The 19,855-nt window shown below is 38.1% G+C and overlaps 1 protein-coding gene and 1 long non-coding RNA gene across 2 annotated transcripts in view; one reads left to right on the top strand and one right to left on the bottom strand.

Moving 5' to 3' along the window:
* Positions 1-2,679, top strand: part of LOC114035368 — a 37,725-nt gene extending 35,046 nt beyond the window's left edge. The window contains exon 3 of the long non-coding RNA XR_003568213.1: positions 2,601-2,679. This is a non-coding gene — a long non-coding RNA (uncharacterized LOC114035368). The remainder of the gene's footprint in view (positions 1-2,600) is intronic.
* ALDH1A3 (aldehyde dehydrogenase 1 family member A3) overlaps positions 1-19,336 on the bottom strand; it is a 50,770-nt gene extending 31,434 nt beyond the window's left edge. Inside the window, exons 1-5 of the mRNA XM_027851449.1 lie at positions 19,178-19,336; positions 12,840-12,944; positions 8,187-8,327; positions 2,680-2,809; positions 1,939-2,000 (exon numbers count right to left, since the gene is read on the bottom strand). Coding sequence (XP_027707250.1) covers positions 1,939-2,000; positions 2,680-2,809; positions 8,187-8,327; positions 12,840-12,944; positions 19,178-19,276 — 537 coding nt within the window. The 5' untranslated portion in view covers positions 19,277-19,336. The remainder of the gene's footprint in view (positions 1-1,938; positions 2,001-2,679; positions 2,810-8,186; positions 8,328-12,839; positions 12,945-19,177) is intronic.
* Positions 19,337-19,855: the final 519 nt, after the last annotated feature.

Below are 19,855 nucleotides of genomic sequence, written 5' to 3'. Positions count from 1 at the left end.
GTCAAGCGTATCAAATGATACAGAGAGATCAACAGGGATAAGGACTGAGGAAAAGACCATCAGATTTGGCAATTAGGTCCCTGGTAACTTTGGAAGCAGCAGTTTCAGTTGAGTGAAACCAAACGAGTTTTCCAAAATAGGACTATATTTGACCAACCTTACTGCATAGGCTCATTAAGTCCCAGGTAAGCAAAAGAACACCTTTCTATAACAGATCCCCAACGGGCTGAAGTAGGCGGCCACCTGTAAGGTGTGATTTGTAGTTATCTGGAGGCCCTGCCTTCATATAAATCATTCCTCCACCTACTTATCTTAGCCTAAAATTCCCACCATTAGAGTCACTAATGGATTAAACAACAAAAGAAAGGTATTGTCCTCAGGGGGTCATGGTCAAAATGCCATTAGAAGAGATTAGTTTATCAGATTAGCTAATTAATACCTTGGGCTTTGAGACTGATAAGATGGATAACATTTTGATATCTGAGAGGAAGTATGGCAGCCCCAGGGGCAGAAACCAGTGTGAGGTACCTGGCTAAGGATGGTAAGGTCTCCAAAGAATTGATCCAGATAAAACAGAAAGGCCAGGTGAGGGTAACAAAGGAAATAACAAAAAATAGGGTCAGCTGTAGATATTGAAATCTCCTTGTGAAGACCACATGTGAAAGAATAGCCACCTGGACATTTAATGTACAGGTTTCCTAGTAGGTAGCACATGTGGTTCTTACTAAATGGGAAATGATGTTTATATTTAAGTATACATTTAAATGTACCTGCCAGTGTTTCTGATTCCATTACTACTCAACGTAAAACTGTCTATTGATTTTAACTAATGCTGTCTCAAGCTATGGTGCCTCAAAGTTATTCTGTAATTTGCCACAATTGGCTTCGGACATAGTTTAATCACATTTCCTCATTTTATAGATAAGGAAACTAGATCTGGTAATGGAGGCATGAGGCCTAGGTTCCAAATCTACCTAGTCTCAGGCCTATGCCCTACAATAGCATGGCTGCCTTCCAGTGAGCTATGTCTCACACCTTCACACAAGAAAGTGAACACTTTCTCATTGATTAGAAAAGGATAAAGATAGGAACTGGAATTGTGATTTCATAATTATAGAGAACTCCTGAGGGAACTCCCTCTTCCAAAGCAGGTTGGCACCTTGTCTGCAACTTATAGTGACACTAGAGCAGTGAGAGGTTAGGTGCTTGTCCCAGGTCACACAGCCAGGAGTGTCAGAGTATGACTTGGACACAAGTCTTCCTAGCTTCAAGGCTGACTCTCTATCCTCTAAACCTCTAAATCTCTTATTGATTAGAATTTTCTCTAATTCACAAACTATTTATAGTTTTCTATTCAAGCCAGTAGCCTATCCCAATCATTCTGGAAAAACGGGAGGTCACCGCAACTGAGCCAATGTTCTCATGCTACCAGAAAAGAAATTAGAGTTTGATGCCTAACTTTCAGCTTTCAAGAAACCAGTTAGGTTGAACCATGCTACAGAGTTTGCAAATTTACTCAACTGAATAGAACTCTTCTCTCCCTTCAACATGCAGCTCAGAAACTACATGAAGCCTTTCCTGATTCTCCCAACTATGAGTGCCTACCCTCCCTAACTACCTTTTATTTATTGGTATTTATTCTCTTTTTCTTCATTCCAAATATATTGTTTCTCCAAATCAGAATGTCAAGTTTCCTTCAGCACCTACCTCAGTGCCCAATAAATGCTTACCTGACTGAAGAAGACAAAGTCTAAGAGTGGCTTGCTTTGGCCAATTGATTTTAGTTCAACAATAATAATTTACATCTAGATATCAATTTCCACTTTCCAAAGTACTTTATAGGCTTTACATATCATCCCCCTTGAACAAAGCAAAATTGCTGGACATTGGTTCAAAGCACTTGAGGCATAACATCTTTGGAGAAGTGAGAATACTCACAGGAATAATTGCTCCACATACACCTATTGGTTCATGCCTGGTAAAACACACAACATTTTCATCTGTAAGAGAAATGAGAGAGGGGAGAGGAAACACATGTACATATTAACCTGGGATAAAAATTCCAAGTGTTAAGCAAAATCTGAAAAGGATTCATGCGGACTATAAAAAGTTAACAGGAAGCAACTGGAGTTGATTACCGGGGGTATAATATGTCTGACTATAAAAAGTAATCCTTGGCTGAGCATGGTGGCGTACACCTGTAATCCCTGCTGCTGGGGGAAGCTTGAGGCTCATGGATCACTTGGACTCAGGAGTTCTGAGCTGCAGGAGGCTAAAGCCAATCAGATTTCTGCACTAAATCTACTACCAATATGATCAGCGCTGGAGAGAAGCGGACTACCAGGTTACCTAAAGAGGGGTGGACTGGTCAAAAATGGAGCTATTTAAAGATGCTGGGATGATGCACAATAGGACCCAGCCCTTGAATGGCCTCTGCCCTTACAGCGTGGGGGAGATAGGGGAACCCAATGTCCAAAAGTAAAAACAAAACAAACGAACAAAAAAAAAAACCACAGACATAATTTTTAGCTCAAAGTCACTTCAAAACCTCTCAAGAACAAAAGTTGTATCATAACTGAATGTTATTTTCCTTTTCATAGTAACAGCAGAGATTCTGTCTCAGAAACCTGGACCACGTGAGAAATGCAGAAGAGACTTTTCAATCCTACTCTAGCTTACCTGCTGGAATAGTTCTGCCATGTATCTTGTCTGCCCACCCTGCGTAGTATCTTAGTGTTTTGATACACCCCTCCAGGTCAATGAAGAAGGCATGAAGGAAAGGTTTTCCTGTGTCCATGGTTTCCAGAGTCTGTAACAGCAATAAAATGGCATGTCAGTTACTATCTCCAAGTTTCTGGTTTTTGAGGAGAATACAATGTGGTCCTTGGCTTTTATTCTCCAAGATCCACATTCACAGATGCACCTTCTTTTAAAGAAAGAAAAAAAGAGTTACTTGAAAATGTTAAAGTCTGACTAAAATTGGCATGCATTGCTTTTATTTCAAAACACCTAAGAGTTGGGCCACTAGCCAGACAAGGGGGATGAGTTACATGCATCTCACAGGGACCACCCGGATTCAAAGCTAATTTGAAGCATCACTGGAAAGAAATAAAGTTTTGCATTTGATCTTCCATCTGAAGCCAAATGACTCAGCCCACAGAGCAGCTTTAGTTGTTTAACCTTGTCGTGTGGGCACATTCGTTCACAGGAATCATTTTCAATATTGGAACTGGCTTTAGTGTTTTTGATAAAACAGCCAGTCACTTTGTCCGGTGGCAACTTCAGAAAGTGAAGGATAATGACAGAAAAAGAAAAAAAATAAGATCTGGGCTTACTTAAAATAATGCTTCCCCCCCCCCCCACAGGCTGGCTTCTGTCACTGCAGAATAACTGATGTTCTTCTGGAAAGAACGTCTCTGCACACAAGAGAAGTGCTATCCCCTGGTAGAATTAAATGTCTAAACAAAGATGAAATCATACTCTGCTGGTGTTCAAGTACTTTAGTTCCAAATAGAAACTGAATAGACTTTTCCTCCATGATAAGGGCCATTATTATCTACTGAGGCTGCTGCAGCTACTAAATGACAGGGGTTATTTTCTATTTTCAGCATCATTTTAAGAGAACCCTTTTTGTTCAACAGACAAGCCCTCCCAGTTCAAGCTTTTTCTAAAGCCCTAACATTGAAACTTTCAGTTGTCCCTAAATACAGGAAGTTGCTGCACTGCCACATAGCCCAAGGCTTGACTTCTTGACAACCAGTAAATGATTGAGACGCAATACCTGGGCCTCTTCAAAGTCTGAGTCTCCACATCTGTAAATGGTAAGATACTAATAGAGTCATGACATTAAATGCCTGGTACTTATTAATAATCATCTCTCACATTTACAGAATGCTGTGCAGTTGACAAAGTGCTTTTATGAAAATAACCCTGTGATATAGGCAGTGTAAGTATTATTAATTCCATTTTATTGAATGGTTAAACTGAGGCTGGCTCAGAGAGAGTAAGTGATTTTCTCACAGTCACACAACTAGTGAGTGGAAGATCTGGGACTCAAATGTAGGCCTCCTGATTCCAAGTCCTGGGCTCTTTTTACCATTCAACACTTTTCTTTTTTCTTTTTCTTTTTCTTTTCTTACTTTTTTTTTAAGGGACACAACACTCTATAGATGGAAATCAATAATTCTCAGAATACCTCTTTGGGAACTCCATAGATTTTTGTCAATAGATGAGAGGGCTGAGGCAAAAGAGGCAGGGTCTGCCCATTGAACATCATAAAGTAAGTCAGGGCTGCAGCTGGGACTCGTCCTCCCATCTTCTGTTTCTAATTCTCAAGTGCCATCTACTAGATCACATTTTGATCTCACATTGATGCGAATTTTGTTTGAAATTTTTGCTTTTCAAGGTGAACCTCAGGAATGACAGTTCCTGCCTACCTTTCCAGATGCATTTCCTATTACTGCCCTTCATGTACTATAAATTCCACGCAAACTAGCCTACTGGCTGTTCTCTGAACTCAATGTTTCACCTCCTGTTTCCTTGTCTTTGCATGGGCTGTTCCCAATGCCTGAAATCTCCATTCTCTATTCAAATCCAAGTTTTGGAATTTTCTAGTGTCCTTCAAGACCTAACACAGGTGCCACCTCTTCCAACTGAAGCCAAATGAGTCAGCCCACAGAACACTGAACCTTGTTATACAGCCTATTTGTTCACATTAATTATTTTCAATATTGGACCTGGCTTCAGTGTTTCTAATAAAATAAGTAACCACTCTGTCCCATGACAGCTTTTTTGTGTCCCATAGCAAAAACTTTTCATGATCTTCCAAGTGGTTCATTCTCTCTCTCTCTCTCTCTCTCTCTCTCTCTCTCTCTCTCTCTCTCTCCCCCCCCATCTCTCTTTGTATTTACAATGTGCATTTTTTAAAAAAAATTTTTAGTGAGGCAATCAGGGTTAAGTGACTTGCCCAAGGTCACACAGCTAGTACGTGACAAGTGTTTGGTCTGAGGCCGGATTTGAACTCAGGTCCTCCTGACTTCAGGGGCGGTGCTCTATCTACTGTGCCACCTAGCTGCCCCCTTACAATGTATCTGGTCCACCACTCCACCCCCCCACCCCCAGGTAGAACTTAAGTTCCTTGAAGGCAGGGACTGTTTGATTTTGGCTTTATATCCCTAGCAACTACCACAGTGCCTGATACATGACTTAATAATGACACATGCTTAATAACAATAACAACAATAATAACAGCTAGAATTTATATGGTGCCTACTATGTACCAGGCACTATGCTAAATGCTTTACAAACATTATCTTGTTTAATTTTCCCAACAACCCTGGAGGGCAGGTGCTATTATCCCTATTTTATAGTTGAGGAAACTGAGGCAGACAGAGGTTAAGTGACTTGCCCAAGGTCACATAATAATTAAGAGTCTAAGGTAGGATTTGAATTCAGGTCTCCCTGAGTCCAAGCTCACCACTCTATCCCCTGTGTCACCTAGCTCCCTCTTTTAAATTAATAAATATTGATTGAATTAGATAGCCAAAAATTGTCACCAATATAGATAGGCCTATGCTAGAAGGCAGGGGGGCATATGTTAGGTGTCCTGTGAGTTATCCTATATTCTTTTTCTTGGGTGGGATATTAGACAGAATATAGAAGTCTATTAACCCCTAGAAATTCTGCCTATTAGACTAGTATCTGAGTTTGCCAGGTTTGTTTTGTACACTATGGACTTGGACAGCACAGTCCCTTAATCCTGAACCCTTAAAAAATGCCATAGACAGTAAGGCCAATACATTAGGTTTTGCCCATAGTTTAAATACTATTTGCTTTTTTTTTTTTTTTTTTTTGCTGTTGCTGTATTGGTAGTTCATAAGTTAACGACTATTCAGTTACAAATTTTCAAGAAAGAAAAGCTAAACTAAACAAAACAAAAAAGCTACAAATTTGCAGTAAACAAAATAATTTTTTATGCTAGAAGAAAATTGTTGACATCATCAACTTTGCCACATGACTTGTTACAGAGTAGCCTATATGGGTGAGGTCCAGAGATGGAACAGCAGGTTGAAAAGGAGATTTGAAAAGGCAGCTCTGAGGGAGGACCTAGAAGTCGAAACCACAAAAAGCTACACTCTGTGATTAAAGCACATCAGTAATGGAGAGAATTCCAGGGACACCAGATGCACCCACATCTGTTTCTGAACATTTTACACCAGAAATGGGTAAACAGCTCTGTCAAAACCACTAAAACCGAAATGCTAACAAGACTAAAAGAAGCACTTCACTGTGTGAAAATGCTGCCGTCAGAAAAAACCATATCAAGGTAGAGTTTGATAGGCATTTCCCTATGATGTGGTTTTTACCATACTTGCCAGTAATTCTTTTGTCCCCTTTCATGTCATGGCAAATGGATAGCTCTTATTTCTTGTGGGCAATATGACCCTAATGGCAAAGTAGCTCTCTTCCTTCTAGTTATAAGTTCCTCCAATATTCCTTTTATTATCAAAACACAATTTTATGAGAACAACAAAAAGGATGGAAAAATGGAGGTTATCTTTGCACTGCTGTTCTCTAAGAAGATGTTTGCGTTAACACTAAGGGTGGGGGGTACCTATGGTAGAGTCTATAACCAAGTTATTAGCCCATGTTGAGATGTCAGACATATGAGATCATCTTGGTTAAAACAGAGATGTTTTAAAAAGCCAGTTTGGCAGCTTAAGAGTTGAAACTGGCCTTCATTGCAGGAAGAAACCAGAGGCCTAATGGCAAGAAATGCTTACTTTGGTAGGGCACTAACCCTCACTCCCACTCGGGATGAACTTGCCAGATGAACAAATCCAGAAGTAAGTGAAAGACTCCAGTTTCTCTGCAGGGACACTTATCCTACTGCTTTCCTGATAGCAAAACTCCCAATAAAATGCCCATGAGTTAGATGTGAAGAGTTTTGGGTTTTTTTTAGAACCACTACCCTAAAGAAACAAGTTTAAGAAAGAAAATAGTTTTATTGTCTTTGTGGATGCTGCCCAAATCCCTTGAAAATGATATATAGTCTACCCCTCACCCTGCCATGGATAGGATCAAACTAGAGAGAGGAGATTCAACTTTTTCAACTCAATGGCCGAAAGTGAGACAATCTTATGAGATATCTTACCATGTAATTTGTGGCTAAATGTTGGAGGTAACTATTCAAAATGGGGAAAGCCATGGGGAGTGCCAGGCCTAGAATCAGGAAGACTCATTTTTCTGAGTTCAAATCTGGCCTCAGATACTTACTAGCTTTGTGACCCCAGGCAAGTCACTTAACCCTGTTTGCCTCAGTTTCCTCATCTGTAAAATGAGGTGGAGAAGGAAATGGCAAACCATCCAGTATCTTTGCCAAGAAAACCTCAAATGGGGTCATGAAAAGTCAGACACAACTGAAAAACTATTGAACAACAACCACAAAATTCGAAATGGGTTTCAGTTTGCACAGATGACCAACGTGTTCAGCATAGTGCCTGCCACACAGTAGGTAGCACTTGATAAAACTTGTTGACTGACTGACTGACAGTATAATGGATATTGAGACAAAGGTAGCCCTAGCATTTCCTGAGCCCCTTGGATGATCTCTGTAACACAGCAAGTTTAAGGAAAACTATCTCACATTTGTATAGCATTTTAACATATACAAGTACTTTCTTCACAATAATTCTATGAGGTAGATAGTCAGGCTGTCTTTATCACTGTTTTAAATATAATGAAACCAAGGGACTAAGAGGTAAAGTGATTTGTCCAAGCTAACTCAGCTAATATATGTCTAAGGAAGGCTTCAAACCCAGGTCTTCCAATTTGAGGTCCACTGCCCTTTTCTACTCTACTATCCTGCCTTGGGAAGGCTTGAGGATGCCTTTGGGTTTAAGAGCTGGTTTACTTATTTGAACTAGTCTTTAGTTAAGTTTGGTTAAGAAGTTGAGCTTTAAAAAAGTCAGAGGAAAAAAATCTGACATAAATGAAAAAATATGAAAACTCAGATACTGAGGTCTACCTGCAGTCAAACAGCCATCAAAAACCTGAACAGAGCTCAACTCGAACTGAAAATAGTACTTATTTCTTCTTTCTTCATATGTTAAATGTCAGGAGAGAATTAAATAATCAATCAACTCTTTTTTGCAGTTCCCTTATTGTTCATTGAGCATTTCACTTACTGCCAAGATGATCCTGTCCCTCTCCATGAGGTCGGCCAGTTTGTGAAGGAGCCTGCCTCTGCTCAGGGCATCCATTTGTCTCCATAGAGATCCCCTCTGGAATGCTGCTTTTGCGGCCTCCACAGCCTTATCTATATCAGGCTAAGGGACCAAAACAACATCTTTAAGTTACAGAGAAAATTTTAAAACACACATGCAACTTAAAAAACACTTATGCAAAGAATTCTTAACTTAATTTTTGTACCTTTTCCAATGTCTCTAAACACAACAACAGCTAAGATGTCACCTGAAGAACTGTCCAAATTATATTTTATGGACATGATAGGGTATAGAATGTGGAATGAGAAGAAATATGACATTGATGGCAGAAGGGGGTAGGGTGAGGAGTTGGAAGACCAGATTGACGCTTTTTTTTTTAAATCACCTTCCATCCATATTTTTCCTTGCTGTTACCAAAGTGTAAAAATATTTCATTTGCTCAGAGTGGCACATTTAAAGAACCGTCATAGGCTAGATCACAATTTTATAGATATCTTCAAGAAAAAAAAAACAAGCCAACAACTCTCCATGGTTTACAAACCTACATGGAAAAAGAATATTAAAATATTGTCCTGGCAAAGAAATGTATTCTAACACTAAAGACAGGAGAAATGATACCCTTATTAAAACCCAGAACTAGCTATTTGGAAAATTCAATATCCTATGATGGGAGTGGGAGGTGGGGCAGGGAATGGGAAATGCCTACTAAGATGAGATACATTTAAGAATGATACTTTTCTCTTCTCAAAAAGAAAAAATAAGTTAATATTATAAAGAACAATATCACTCGTACTTATATTTCATCAACTGTATTTCCATTTCCTCCACATACTTCTACAATACGCCATTCTCTAAGTCACCCCAGAAATGCTGCTTTCACTCCACCCTATGCAGTCCCTGATTCTCCTTCCTTCCAGCTATAGATGTGGCAGCAACCTAACAGAATGACCACACTTCAATGCTACTCAGATACAGTGAAGAAGACTCACTGACATCTACTTTTTTAATGGCACATTTTGGCCAAGGGGGTCAAAAAAGTGAGACTGAACATCCAAAATGTCTACCTTAAAATGCTCTACTAGAATTTTCTTTCTTTTTGGGGGGGAGGGGGGAAGGGAAATGTGGAAGCCAAGGTTAGGAAAAGAAAACAACTTGGAAGAGATGAACCCCAAACTTTGTGGTTTGAATACAGCTTAACTAGTTACAAGTGTGGCCAGCAATGAAGATGGAGGTGAAACTACCCAAGGACAGAGAGCTGTGGGTACGTGAAGGGACTGGGCCTTTTATTTAAATGAATTCAGAGTGGGTTAGCTGACTGAAGAAGAGATAAACTGGACATGATGCAAGGCAGAGAGCTAGCTCTTTCCTCTTCCTTCTCCTTATTGCTGCACACTAAAATCTGATCTTGTTATAAATTATAAGCTTATGGAGGTGGTAATTTCATCTCTTCCATATACACCTGATCTACAGTTGACATTCAGTAACACATTATTAATAAGGTCAGAATGTTACAGTTTTCCTTGGGGCTAAGTGTATATGGTTTCCCACTCCGAGCTAGCTAGCATTTCCTTCTTAAGTGAATCCAAATGATTCTTCTCCCTCCTTGGCAAATACATGCAAAATGGATTTTTGTAGCTTTGAAATAACCATGAACTTTATAACAGATAGGCCCAGAAACTATACAAATTCTATAGAATAATAAATTATCATGAGAAACACTGTAGAATATAGAAGAATAATAAATCAAGTTCAAACTCTTTTGTTTACAGATAAGAAAAATGAAGGCTAGAGAAGTCTATTGGCTTGCCCACTACACAGATAGGATTCAAACTCAGGTGTCTTGACTATAAGTCCAGAACTCTCTCCATGCACCCCACATTAACCCCTCATGACCATATGAGGTAACACAGATTTTATTGTCTTCATCTTACAAATGAGGAAACTGAGGTTCAGATAGGTTACATTCATGGTCACACAAATGGTAATTGTTAGAGGCAAGATTTGAACCCAGATCTAGCATGCTTTTTACTATTAGTCTACCTCTATGCTTTGTAAATTGATTATATCCCACTATCTGAACTTCTCCCCCCACCCAAGCTTTTACATTTTTGAATAGAAATTAATGTTATTCAATTAAAATGTAAAATTGTGAAATACATATTACCTGACCATTAATATTTACTTTTCTTCTGACAAGCATATACTTCAATAGGTCAAGGATCTATGATTTCACTTGTGTGGATACTCCCTCCACCCGTGCAGATTGCAAGTCCCTTAACAACTTAGAAAATGTTCTTTATAATTCACAATTGTTTTTATTTTTAAAAAAATCATCACCTAATGGCCAAGTCTCCTAACTTAGTTACATTGGTTCTCAGGTAATAAGACAGTTTTTTCAGCCTAGTGAGTGCCCCTGCTGGGGTTTATGCTGTGCCGGTAGAACCTTTGAAAACTCAGGATCTCCTTCATGGCTTCCAGGGTTATTAGACTAAGACACTGGGAGATCCAACATATCCCAGGTACTGCAGATCTGGAGAGTGATATCATTTATTTTGGAAGGGGCTTGACCTCTGATTTCACTGATAGAAGGAGGCTCGAGTGAGAAAACTCCCTCCATCAGTGCAGATCAAAAACTGAGAGGCTATAATTTATTCAGAAGCACATCATCAGGATGTGTCAGAGGCAGGTTCTTTGTATATTGTGCCATACTACTATATATACATACATATACATACATACACACAAACATACATACATGTATATATACATACATACACACCAACACAAGTGTATATGCATATCTATGTACATATACACACATATTTTATGCATAGAAAATATGTATATATAATATGTCCGATATAGCTAGTTCTGGGCTCCGATAAATATTTATTTCTTCTGTCCTTGGTGTTAGAATACATTTCTTAGCCAGGATGATATTTCAATATTTTTTTCCATCTAATTTTGTAAACTTTCCAGAGTTATTGGGGATTTTTTTTTTGGGTGGTGGCTTTTAAATCAGTCAAGAAGTATTTATTAAGCACTTACTATGTGCCAGGCACCAGGTTGAGTATAGGAAAAGCAAAAATAGGATAGAGAAAGGCAAAAACATAGTCTTTGCTCACATTCTAATGGAGGAAAAGCATATTAATAACTATATTCTAATAAGATATATACAGTATAAATGGAAGCTAATCTCAGAAAGAAGGCACTAGCAGTGAAGGAACCTGTGATCTAGCCTCTAATAGTTTTTGAATGTACAAAATGAGCAAATGTGACACTTCGATTATAGAGATTGCAAATTTTGGTTACAATTTTATGAATGCATGATGTATGCATATATGTACATATGTATACACACATATACATATATACATATATATATACATACATTGCATAGCATATTAGAAGCAGTGAAGTAGCATTGGACTGCTAGAGGTAGGTTAGGGATATATATACACATTGAGATAAACAGAAAAAAGAAAGACAGATATAGACATCTATATCTATATACATATGTGTGTATATGTATATATATGTTTATACATGCATGTATTATTATGGAGAGGGAGAGAGAAAGAAAGAAAGAAAGAAAGAAAGAAAGAAAGAAAGAAAGAAAGAAAGAAAGAAAGAAAGAAAGAAAGAGAGAAAGAAAAAGAGAGAGAGATATACAATTTGTCATCATGGATAATCAGTCCCAGAATCAGGAATATCTGGGTTCAAGTCCTGCCTCTGACACATACTGACTCTAACCTAGACAATAAATAACCTCCCAGGCTCCAAGAAATTCTTTAAGGCTGTAATTTGCATAGAAGGTAATGATCTGCATAGGTTAAGTTCCTTTCTGGATGCTACCTACACTGATGAAATCAGAGATCTGGTCCTGTATATGTATATGTTTGTATGTTGTATGTGTATATAAACACATACATATTAATATTCAGCACAGAAATATAAAATATATTAAAAGTATGTATTGGTTTCTAAAACTTCACATTTTATATAAAGCTAGCTGGTGCAGTAGAGTGCTGTCTCAGAAACTTACTAGCTGGGTGACCGTAGGTAAGTTACTTGAAACCTCACTCAACCTCAGTTTCCTCATATGTAAAATGAAGATAATAACAGGATCTACCTCATCAGATTTTTGTGAAGACTAAATTAGACAATATATATGAAGTGCTTTGTCCAAACCTTAAAGTACTATTTTAAAACTAGCTATTATCATTATTGTTGTTGTTATGAAACTCACTACTAATAGCAACACTTTACTTATTCAGGTAGTATATTGTTTTGGGGTTACATTCCTTAATATTTTCAGTTTCAAAAATTGATTAAAAACTTTTTCTTACCATGTTAAAAAGACCACTGCATTCCTCCCTTATATTATATATATAATATATATATCTCAAAGGAAAATGACTCACATGTTTCCAGGGGAGTTATCCATAATTGATCCCATTCTCTCTAATCTGTTTAAACAAGCATGCCAAAATGTTTAACTATCACAGACCTTAAACCCATGTTTGAGCCAGTTGTATTTCATAGTAAACTTTTTCATTATTCTTTCACTCAGGAAAAAAAAATTGTGTTTTTTTTTAAATCCCAACAACCTACCTTGTCTCCTTCTTCCACTTCACATATTTTCTCTACAGTTGAAGGGTTATAGGTTGGAAACTTTTTTCCACTCTTGGATTCATGCCACTCGTTGTTGATAAATATCTAACCAGGAAAAAATTGTTATAAGCAATAAGGCTAAACAAGTTTTTTTTGGTTATAAACTTAAAGGAACTAGTTCCCTTCTTTCCTTCCCCACCCATCTCCTTATCCTCTTGCCCAAATAAAAGGTAAAGTCTGTTGTGAAATATAGGTGTGTGGACATATGTTTTTAAATTCACAATTCTGCATGTCTAGCAATGAGATATGGTCAAATTTTTATGAGAAGTGTAACTCACTTTACATAGTAGGCATGTTTCTGAAAAGTTGTACACAAACTGAAATTTAGTAAAAGAGTTTGCTATTTAGTGGAACATATGAGAGAATCTATTTACAAAATAAAACATTCTGTACTCCAAACACAATTTTTTAAAAAATCTGGATTTTTCATATAGGATTTGCTTAAATAGGGCATACTAATAAAAGACAACAATTGGGTAATGAGAATAAATTCTCATTCTAAGTTCTAAGTTTTCCAGTCACCAAAGCAGACAAAGTGGATATCACAAAGTTCATACATTAATGTTGAAATGCTATAATTATAGGTGTTCTCTTCAGTCCCTAACTCAGAATCTACTTACTTTTCTTTTGCATACAATTCTAGCATGCTTAAATATCACAGCACAGAATCTTTGAGGTGGAGAGAATCTTAGAGATCCTGTCCTTTGACATGACTCTCTGGTTTTATACTCTATAACATATTAGAAGTAGCAAAGTGGAATTGGACTGATAGAGGTAAGCGATCTGCAGCAATGAGAAGTGAGAGCTGGTGGCCATGGGAGAGGCCAGAAAAACTATGCCCGAGAACTCCAAAAGCAGGTTAGGGTCATTTAGTGTCAGGGCAAGCATTCTTACACACAAAATAGACCTTGGACAATTAATATTCTTAATGATAACCCTGATTCACAAAGGCAAGATTAAATTATATTCTGTGAACTTTCTCGAGAAAGTATATCATTAAAAATGTCTTTCAAAAATGGTTAAGGTTTTTTTTTTTTTTTAAATGTCTTACTCCTATAAGAAATGAGAAAACTCACTGGTTGTGGTATACTACATTTTCCAAGGAGGTCATAAAAATTAAGTATTTCCATACAATTGAATCTGGAATATAAAAAAGGACTTTGCTCTATTAACATCACAAAGGTTTGGTAAGAAAATGACCCTCAAGAATTACCTTATGATAATGTATCTACCATCTATTCATAGAGTTGGAAAGACTATTGCTCTGTGAAAGCAAAACAGACATCACATGTTCAGTCCCATCATTCTCTATTATTCTTCAATGTGGTAGTCACGGGACAAAAACAAAGAAAATCTCAAAGGATACCTCCAAAGACCATCTTTCAATATGAAGTCAAGCTGCCCCACATGGGCAAGAGGACAATGACAAGTTTATTCTTTTATCCACTGCGGTATATTCATGTGTTATAACACCGAATATATATCCCATAGTTACAGTGAGACATAAGAATAGAAAAATGGTATATTAAGATAGGTACATGTATGTCCTCTAAAAAGACCATGTAAAGGCTGGATAATCATTAATTTGGGATTTGGTAGGGGGAATTCTTGGTCCACCACAGAAAAAGCTAGATTAGCCCCTAAGGTTGCTTTGGAGATTTTGTGACTCTACCTAAGATGACTCCAAGGTTATTTGTAGGTCCAACAGTTTATGACTCAAAAAGAATATGAAATTATATTTGTAACTACATTCTTATTTAGATTTAATAAAGTAGCTTTCTTTATGTAACACTATTTAGTAATTCAACAAACCTTTATTAAGTTCCTAAGCACTAGGCACTGAATGAGGCATTGGGAACACAAAGCCAAAAAAAAAAAAGGTGGGGGAAGTCCTTGCCCTCCGGGAGTTTACAATCTGCTACCAAATCCTACAAAGAGCTGTTAGTGCATTTTTATACTTTAAAATGCAGGAAAGGAAGGGCAAAGATAGCCTACAGGCTCTCATTCATGATCAGACTATTATTATAACAGCAGAGATACTGGATTTGCAATTTCATTACTGCCAGTGAGTATTTAAAAAAAAAAACAAAAAAACACTTAATGGATGTAGGATCACAAGTTTAGAACTGGAAGGAGTCTTAGAAATCTTCTAGTCCAATAACCTTTATTTTACAAATGATGAAACTGAGGCCCATAGAGGTTAAGTCACTTGATCATGGTCACACAGGCAGTAAGAGAGCCAGAATTTGAACTCAACTCCTCTGACTCCAAATAAACCACTCTCTTCACAGCAGCATGTCTTCCCCCAACATCAGGACTACTCAGCTGAAACACATACCACGATTCTTTTTTTTTTTTTTGAAGTAAGTTATACACATGAAGAAGTGCTTTACATAAGAGAGAGCTGAGGAAATTGTATCTTTTTAAAAGGCAGATAAAACTAGTATATTAATGAACCATGAAATCATAAATATTATCTCTGCTGCCTGGAGGGAGTTGTTAATAGGGAAAATGGACCCAAAAAAGTGAAGGGCTGCTACTTCTGGGATCTGGAAAGGAATCTCTTTAAACAACCCAGGATCACAAAGCATGAACTACTAGGAGGCAGAAGTTAAACCTGAAAAGAAATGAACAGATAACAAGTTTTTCTTCCCCAAGATACACGATTCTATAAATTGGTAAAAAAAAAAAAAATCAGGCCCCTTCTAGTTCTAACTCTATAATCCCATGCTCTTACGAAGCTAATCAAACTTAATTCCATTGTTGTCCAGTCTTGTAGCACTAAGCATTAAAAAAAATATAATAATAACGTGTAAGACTGTTTGCATTTAGCCACTCAAACCACATCGGGCTCTTCTTTCAGTTCACCTTCCCTTCTCCGAATTTCACTTAAAATTATTCTTGGTGTTCTTTACTTGATTCCTTCATATTTCTCTCTTTCTCCCATTTCCTCTGTCTTCAGTGTCCAAGTTCATAACTTGATTGCTTTCTTTTCTCTATAGTACATTTTTTTTTGAGGAAATGGTGCCCACTCTTACATACTGAGGCCGACTCACCCTGCTGCCACATCAATATTAATCCCCTACCTGTTCAGAAAGAAACTTTTTAAATGAGTCTCTTCAAAGGTAGGTTTCTCTGTAAATTAGAATGGGAGTAAAATATAGGAAGAAGAAAATGAAATTTCATTAAAAGAAAACAACAGGAAGGGGGGAAAAATGAGGAGTTAGGAAGACCTGACTCACGTAGTAAAGATTCAGTTCAGTACTATATAAGGTCTGGATTTGTCCATCTATAATCCTTAAAATCTTTTGCTGCATGTGATTTTAGATAGTACATACAGAAAGTACATTAATGATGTTTACCTAGCAAAAAAAAAAAGTACCATTATTCCGCTTTACTCATCCGTATTTATTGCCAGATTTCTAGATGGAGATTATTCTATTTGGGCTTTTTAGAGGGTCACTAAGAACTTTGTGGGAATTGTCCTGCAATTAAGAATTGGCTTTAGAAGGGACTTTAGGAATCGACTAGTCCAATACCCTATCTGATCCAAGAGCCCTCTGGAAAACATCTCCCTAACAGTGCCCCTCCAGCCTCTTGAATATCTCCAGTGATAGCTATATTAATAGCTAGCTTGATTATTCTGGAAAATATTTTTAAAATTCAAGTAATGATACAGTAATGTTAGCCTTCTCATTTTTGTAGTCTATATATAGGTATATATATACACACATACATATATACACATACATATATATACATATATATACACATACATATATACACACGCATATATGAATATATATGCATTAAAAGCATTTGTATATCTATGCAAGTATATATGTGTATCTATACATACACACGTGTGTGAAAAGTCCTAAAAACTAAAGAATAGCATATTCCTGTCATTGCCTAGAAATTTTTGGCTTTTCTCATTATAAAATTTAATACTATTTTTGTTAGTTTGAAATAGCCTCATAAGTTCTCATCTCTATTGGTTATAGAGGCCTTTGAATACAACATTAAATTAAATGTCAAGCCTAGTTATGTATATATACATACACATATACAGATATATATAACAGACATCAAGAATTATATACCAAGAGAATAAATAAAATAACAATCTCACTAAATGGTCAGCAAAGTTCTTTGTTCAATAAAAAGTATTTGAGAAGATTGGAATGGCTACTTTCAAAAGCAGAATTGGAAGAGGAGAACATACAAGCACCTTGTCTGTAGTATTTGATAGATATGAATAAAATAAAATCTATGCATATACATGGATTGATAGTAAGTAGTAAAGATTGGGAGTGGGAAGGAAGAAGGGAGCAAATCTAGAAGCTAACAAATATTCATACTTAATCAACCAGCAATGATTTTCTAAATGCTTGTACTCTTCAAAGACTTGTAAGACCTGCTAATGCTACAAAACTACTACCCACTATAATGTGAAACTCAAAATAAGATAGGTCTCCCTTGGGCCTCATGAAATCAGAAGCTTTGATTAAGAAACTCAAAGGTGTCTTCTTTTCAAGCCCCACTCTCCTACTGAAAGTGCGAGAAAGACCTCACTGTGCAGTTTTACATTTACATTTTACGTTACATTTTGTTTTGCATTTAACGGCATTAACTAAGCACAGACTGCAAGAAGTGTCCCCCAAAAAGTGTCCCAACTTCACACAATACCTTGTATCAGAGGATGAAACAAAATTATATGCATCTTACAGTTTCCTACAGGTCATGTAAATCAGGAGTTCTTAATCTGGGGTCTGTGAACTCATTAAAAAAATACCTTGATAGTATATCAGTATAATTATTTTCCTTTGTAATCTTATGTATTTTGTGCATTTAAAAACATTATATTGAAAAGTGTCCATAGGCTTCTTCAGACTGTCAAAGAGGGTCCATGACACAAAAAGGTTAAGAAGGGATGTAAATCATCTTCCTTGTGGAGTTCACAATCATAACTTCTGAGCTTACTGTTTTACAAAGGAAAGTCCATTGTATTTCACTAAAAATAGATTCTCTTTGGCTAAAGAACAAGTGAAGTTTTACTGAGATCCCAAGAAAATCTGCTGAATCTTTTGACTCCCTTATACACAATTTAAACCAGCTGCTATTTTCAAGGGGCTGAGATCAGATGCCATCATTAGTAAATTTTTATATGTGGTATTTTTATGGGCTATGAAAGGACAGATTAGTAAATATACCATTGACCAATAAGATACGATTCTTATGTATTTTTAATTAAATATATTTCTTTGGGAATTTTAATAGTTAAATTCTGCATAAATTCAACACAAACGTTTCCTTCTTTGTTTCCCATTTCTCATAAACAGTATGTTTCCGGGAGACTCAGAATTATTTAGATTTCAAATATTATCAGTCCTCTAAGAACTGGTACTTCTGTGTTCTCTAAGTAGCTCAATAAACCTCACTAAGCCTGGTTTTGTTTAACATACAAAAACATAACCCCCGTTCCATGTAGCAGCGAACTTAAAAAAGTTTTAAACACACACCACAAGATCAATAAGATTTAACAGAGCTTCTGAATCACAACCGACCATGCAATGTCTGCTATTAGTTAAAAGCGGCAGACAGATCATGCAGCCACGGGAAGTGCAACAACACGTCGAAGACCAGAAAAGGTCTCATAATTGACAGGCAGAATCATTAGCTTGTAAACTGCCCTCGAGGGAGGAGGAAGTTTCCCCGTCTACCTGCCTACCCAGAAAGGGACTGGCTACCTGTGGGATGTGAGGAATAACTCTTAGCTTTTTGGGTTAACGAGAAGTTGAAGATTCGCCACCACCTCCAGCCAAGGTCCCTCTTTTCATATCTGGCTTGAAATGTTCATCCACTGAGTGAAGTTTCTGGGAGAGTGTGTTTGCTTTTTGGGGACACCTCTGGGTGGCTGTTAATACGCTTTCAAAAACTGCCCGAGTTTCTTGTTAAAGAGACGTTTGGGTGTCTTAGGAATACAAAACTGCTTTCGCCTACTAAGTGACGCCCACCCGGGTTCAACGACCAGCCCTTTCTTGGGGAGACGAAAGGTTTCTGGGGGACACGGTCAAGAGAGGGTGGTGAGAGCCTGTCACATGTGATCAGAGAGTCCAGAAGCCATAACATAGAGCCTGATAGGAGCACTCCGAGTTTTCGTTTTCTTTTTCCTCCTGACACTTAATTGCTGCTCCCGCCCTGCAAGGGGCTGCCCGGTGAGGGGCTGAGTGCCCACTGGACCCGCTCAGCCGACGTGCACAGACTCCAGGACTCACCTTTGTGTGCTTGACCTCCAGGTTCCTGATGGGATGCGGCAAGGGAGGCATCTTCTTGTCTGGTTGTCCGTTCTCCAAGGTTCCATTGGTCGTGGCCATGACCCTTGTCTCTTTCTCTTTCTCCTCCTACTCTGCTCCGCGTCTGCAGCGTCCCGGTGTTGGGACTGATGGATGCGCTTCGGAGGGTGACAGCTCCCAGCGCCTGTTTTATGAAGGACTCCACGCCTCTTGGCCAGAGGGGACTGCTCTAATTGGTTTCCGGAGGAGACCCCGCCCCACTACACCACCCCCGCCATGCCTCTCTGGAACTCGAGTCCCCCTCCCTTCTCCAGCTTTGCTCCTGGGGCAGCCCAGTGCAAGCTGCTCGCTCGGCGTGGTGTAATCCGCCTCTGGGGCTGGCAGCACAGCCGGGCTGGAGTCGGGGAGAGCTCCCGTGCCATTTGCAGCGACGGGAAAGCTGGTCCTGCTCCTCCCCGCGGAGGAAAAGAGCCCTCGGAGGGAATTCCCTCCACCTCTGGCTTAGGAGAAAACTTTCTTTTCCTTCCTCCCCCGGAAGCCCCTCAGCTTTGAGAGCTGGGATGCTACCCCCCAACGAAGGAAGAGGGCTGGTTGCAAGTCGCTGCGGCTTCGTTTCTCTAGAAATGATCCCCCTGAGAAAGACAAGCTGAACTCAAAGCC

Source organism: Vombatus ursinus, unplaced genomic scaffold (genome assembly GCF_900497805.2).
Source record: "Vombatus ursinus unplaced genomic scaffold, bare-nosed wombat genome assembly UNPS02009205.1, whole genome shotgun sequence".
NCBI lineage: Eukaryota > Metazoa > Chordata > Mammalia > Diprotodontia > Vombatidae > Vombatus > Vombatus ursinus.
Note: the sequence above shows the minus strand (reverse complement) of the source record. Positions and strands in the feature narration are given on the sequence as shown.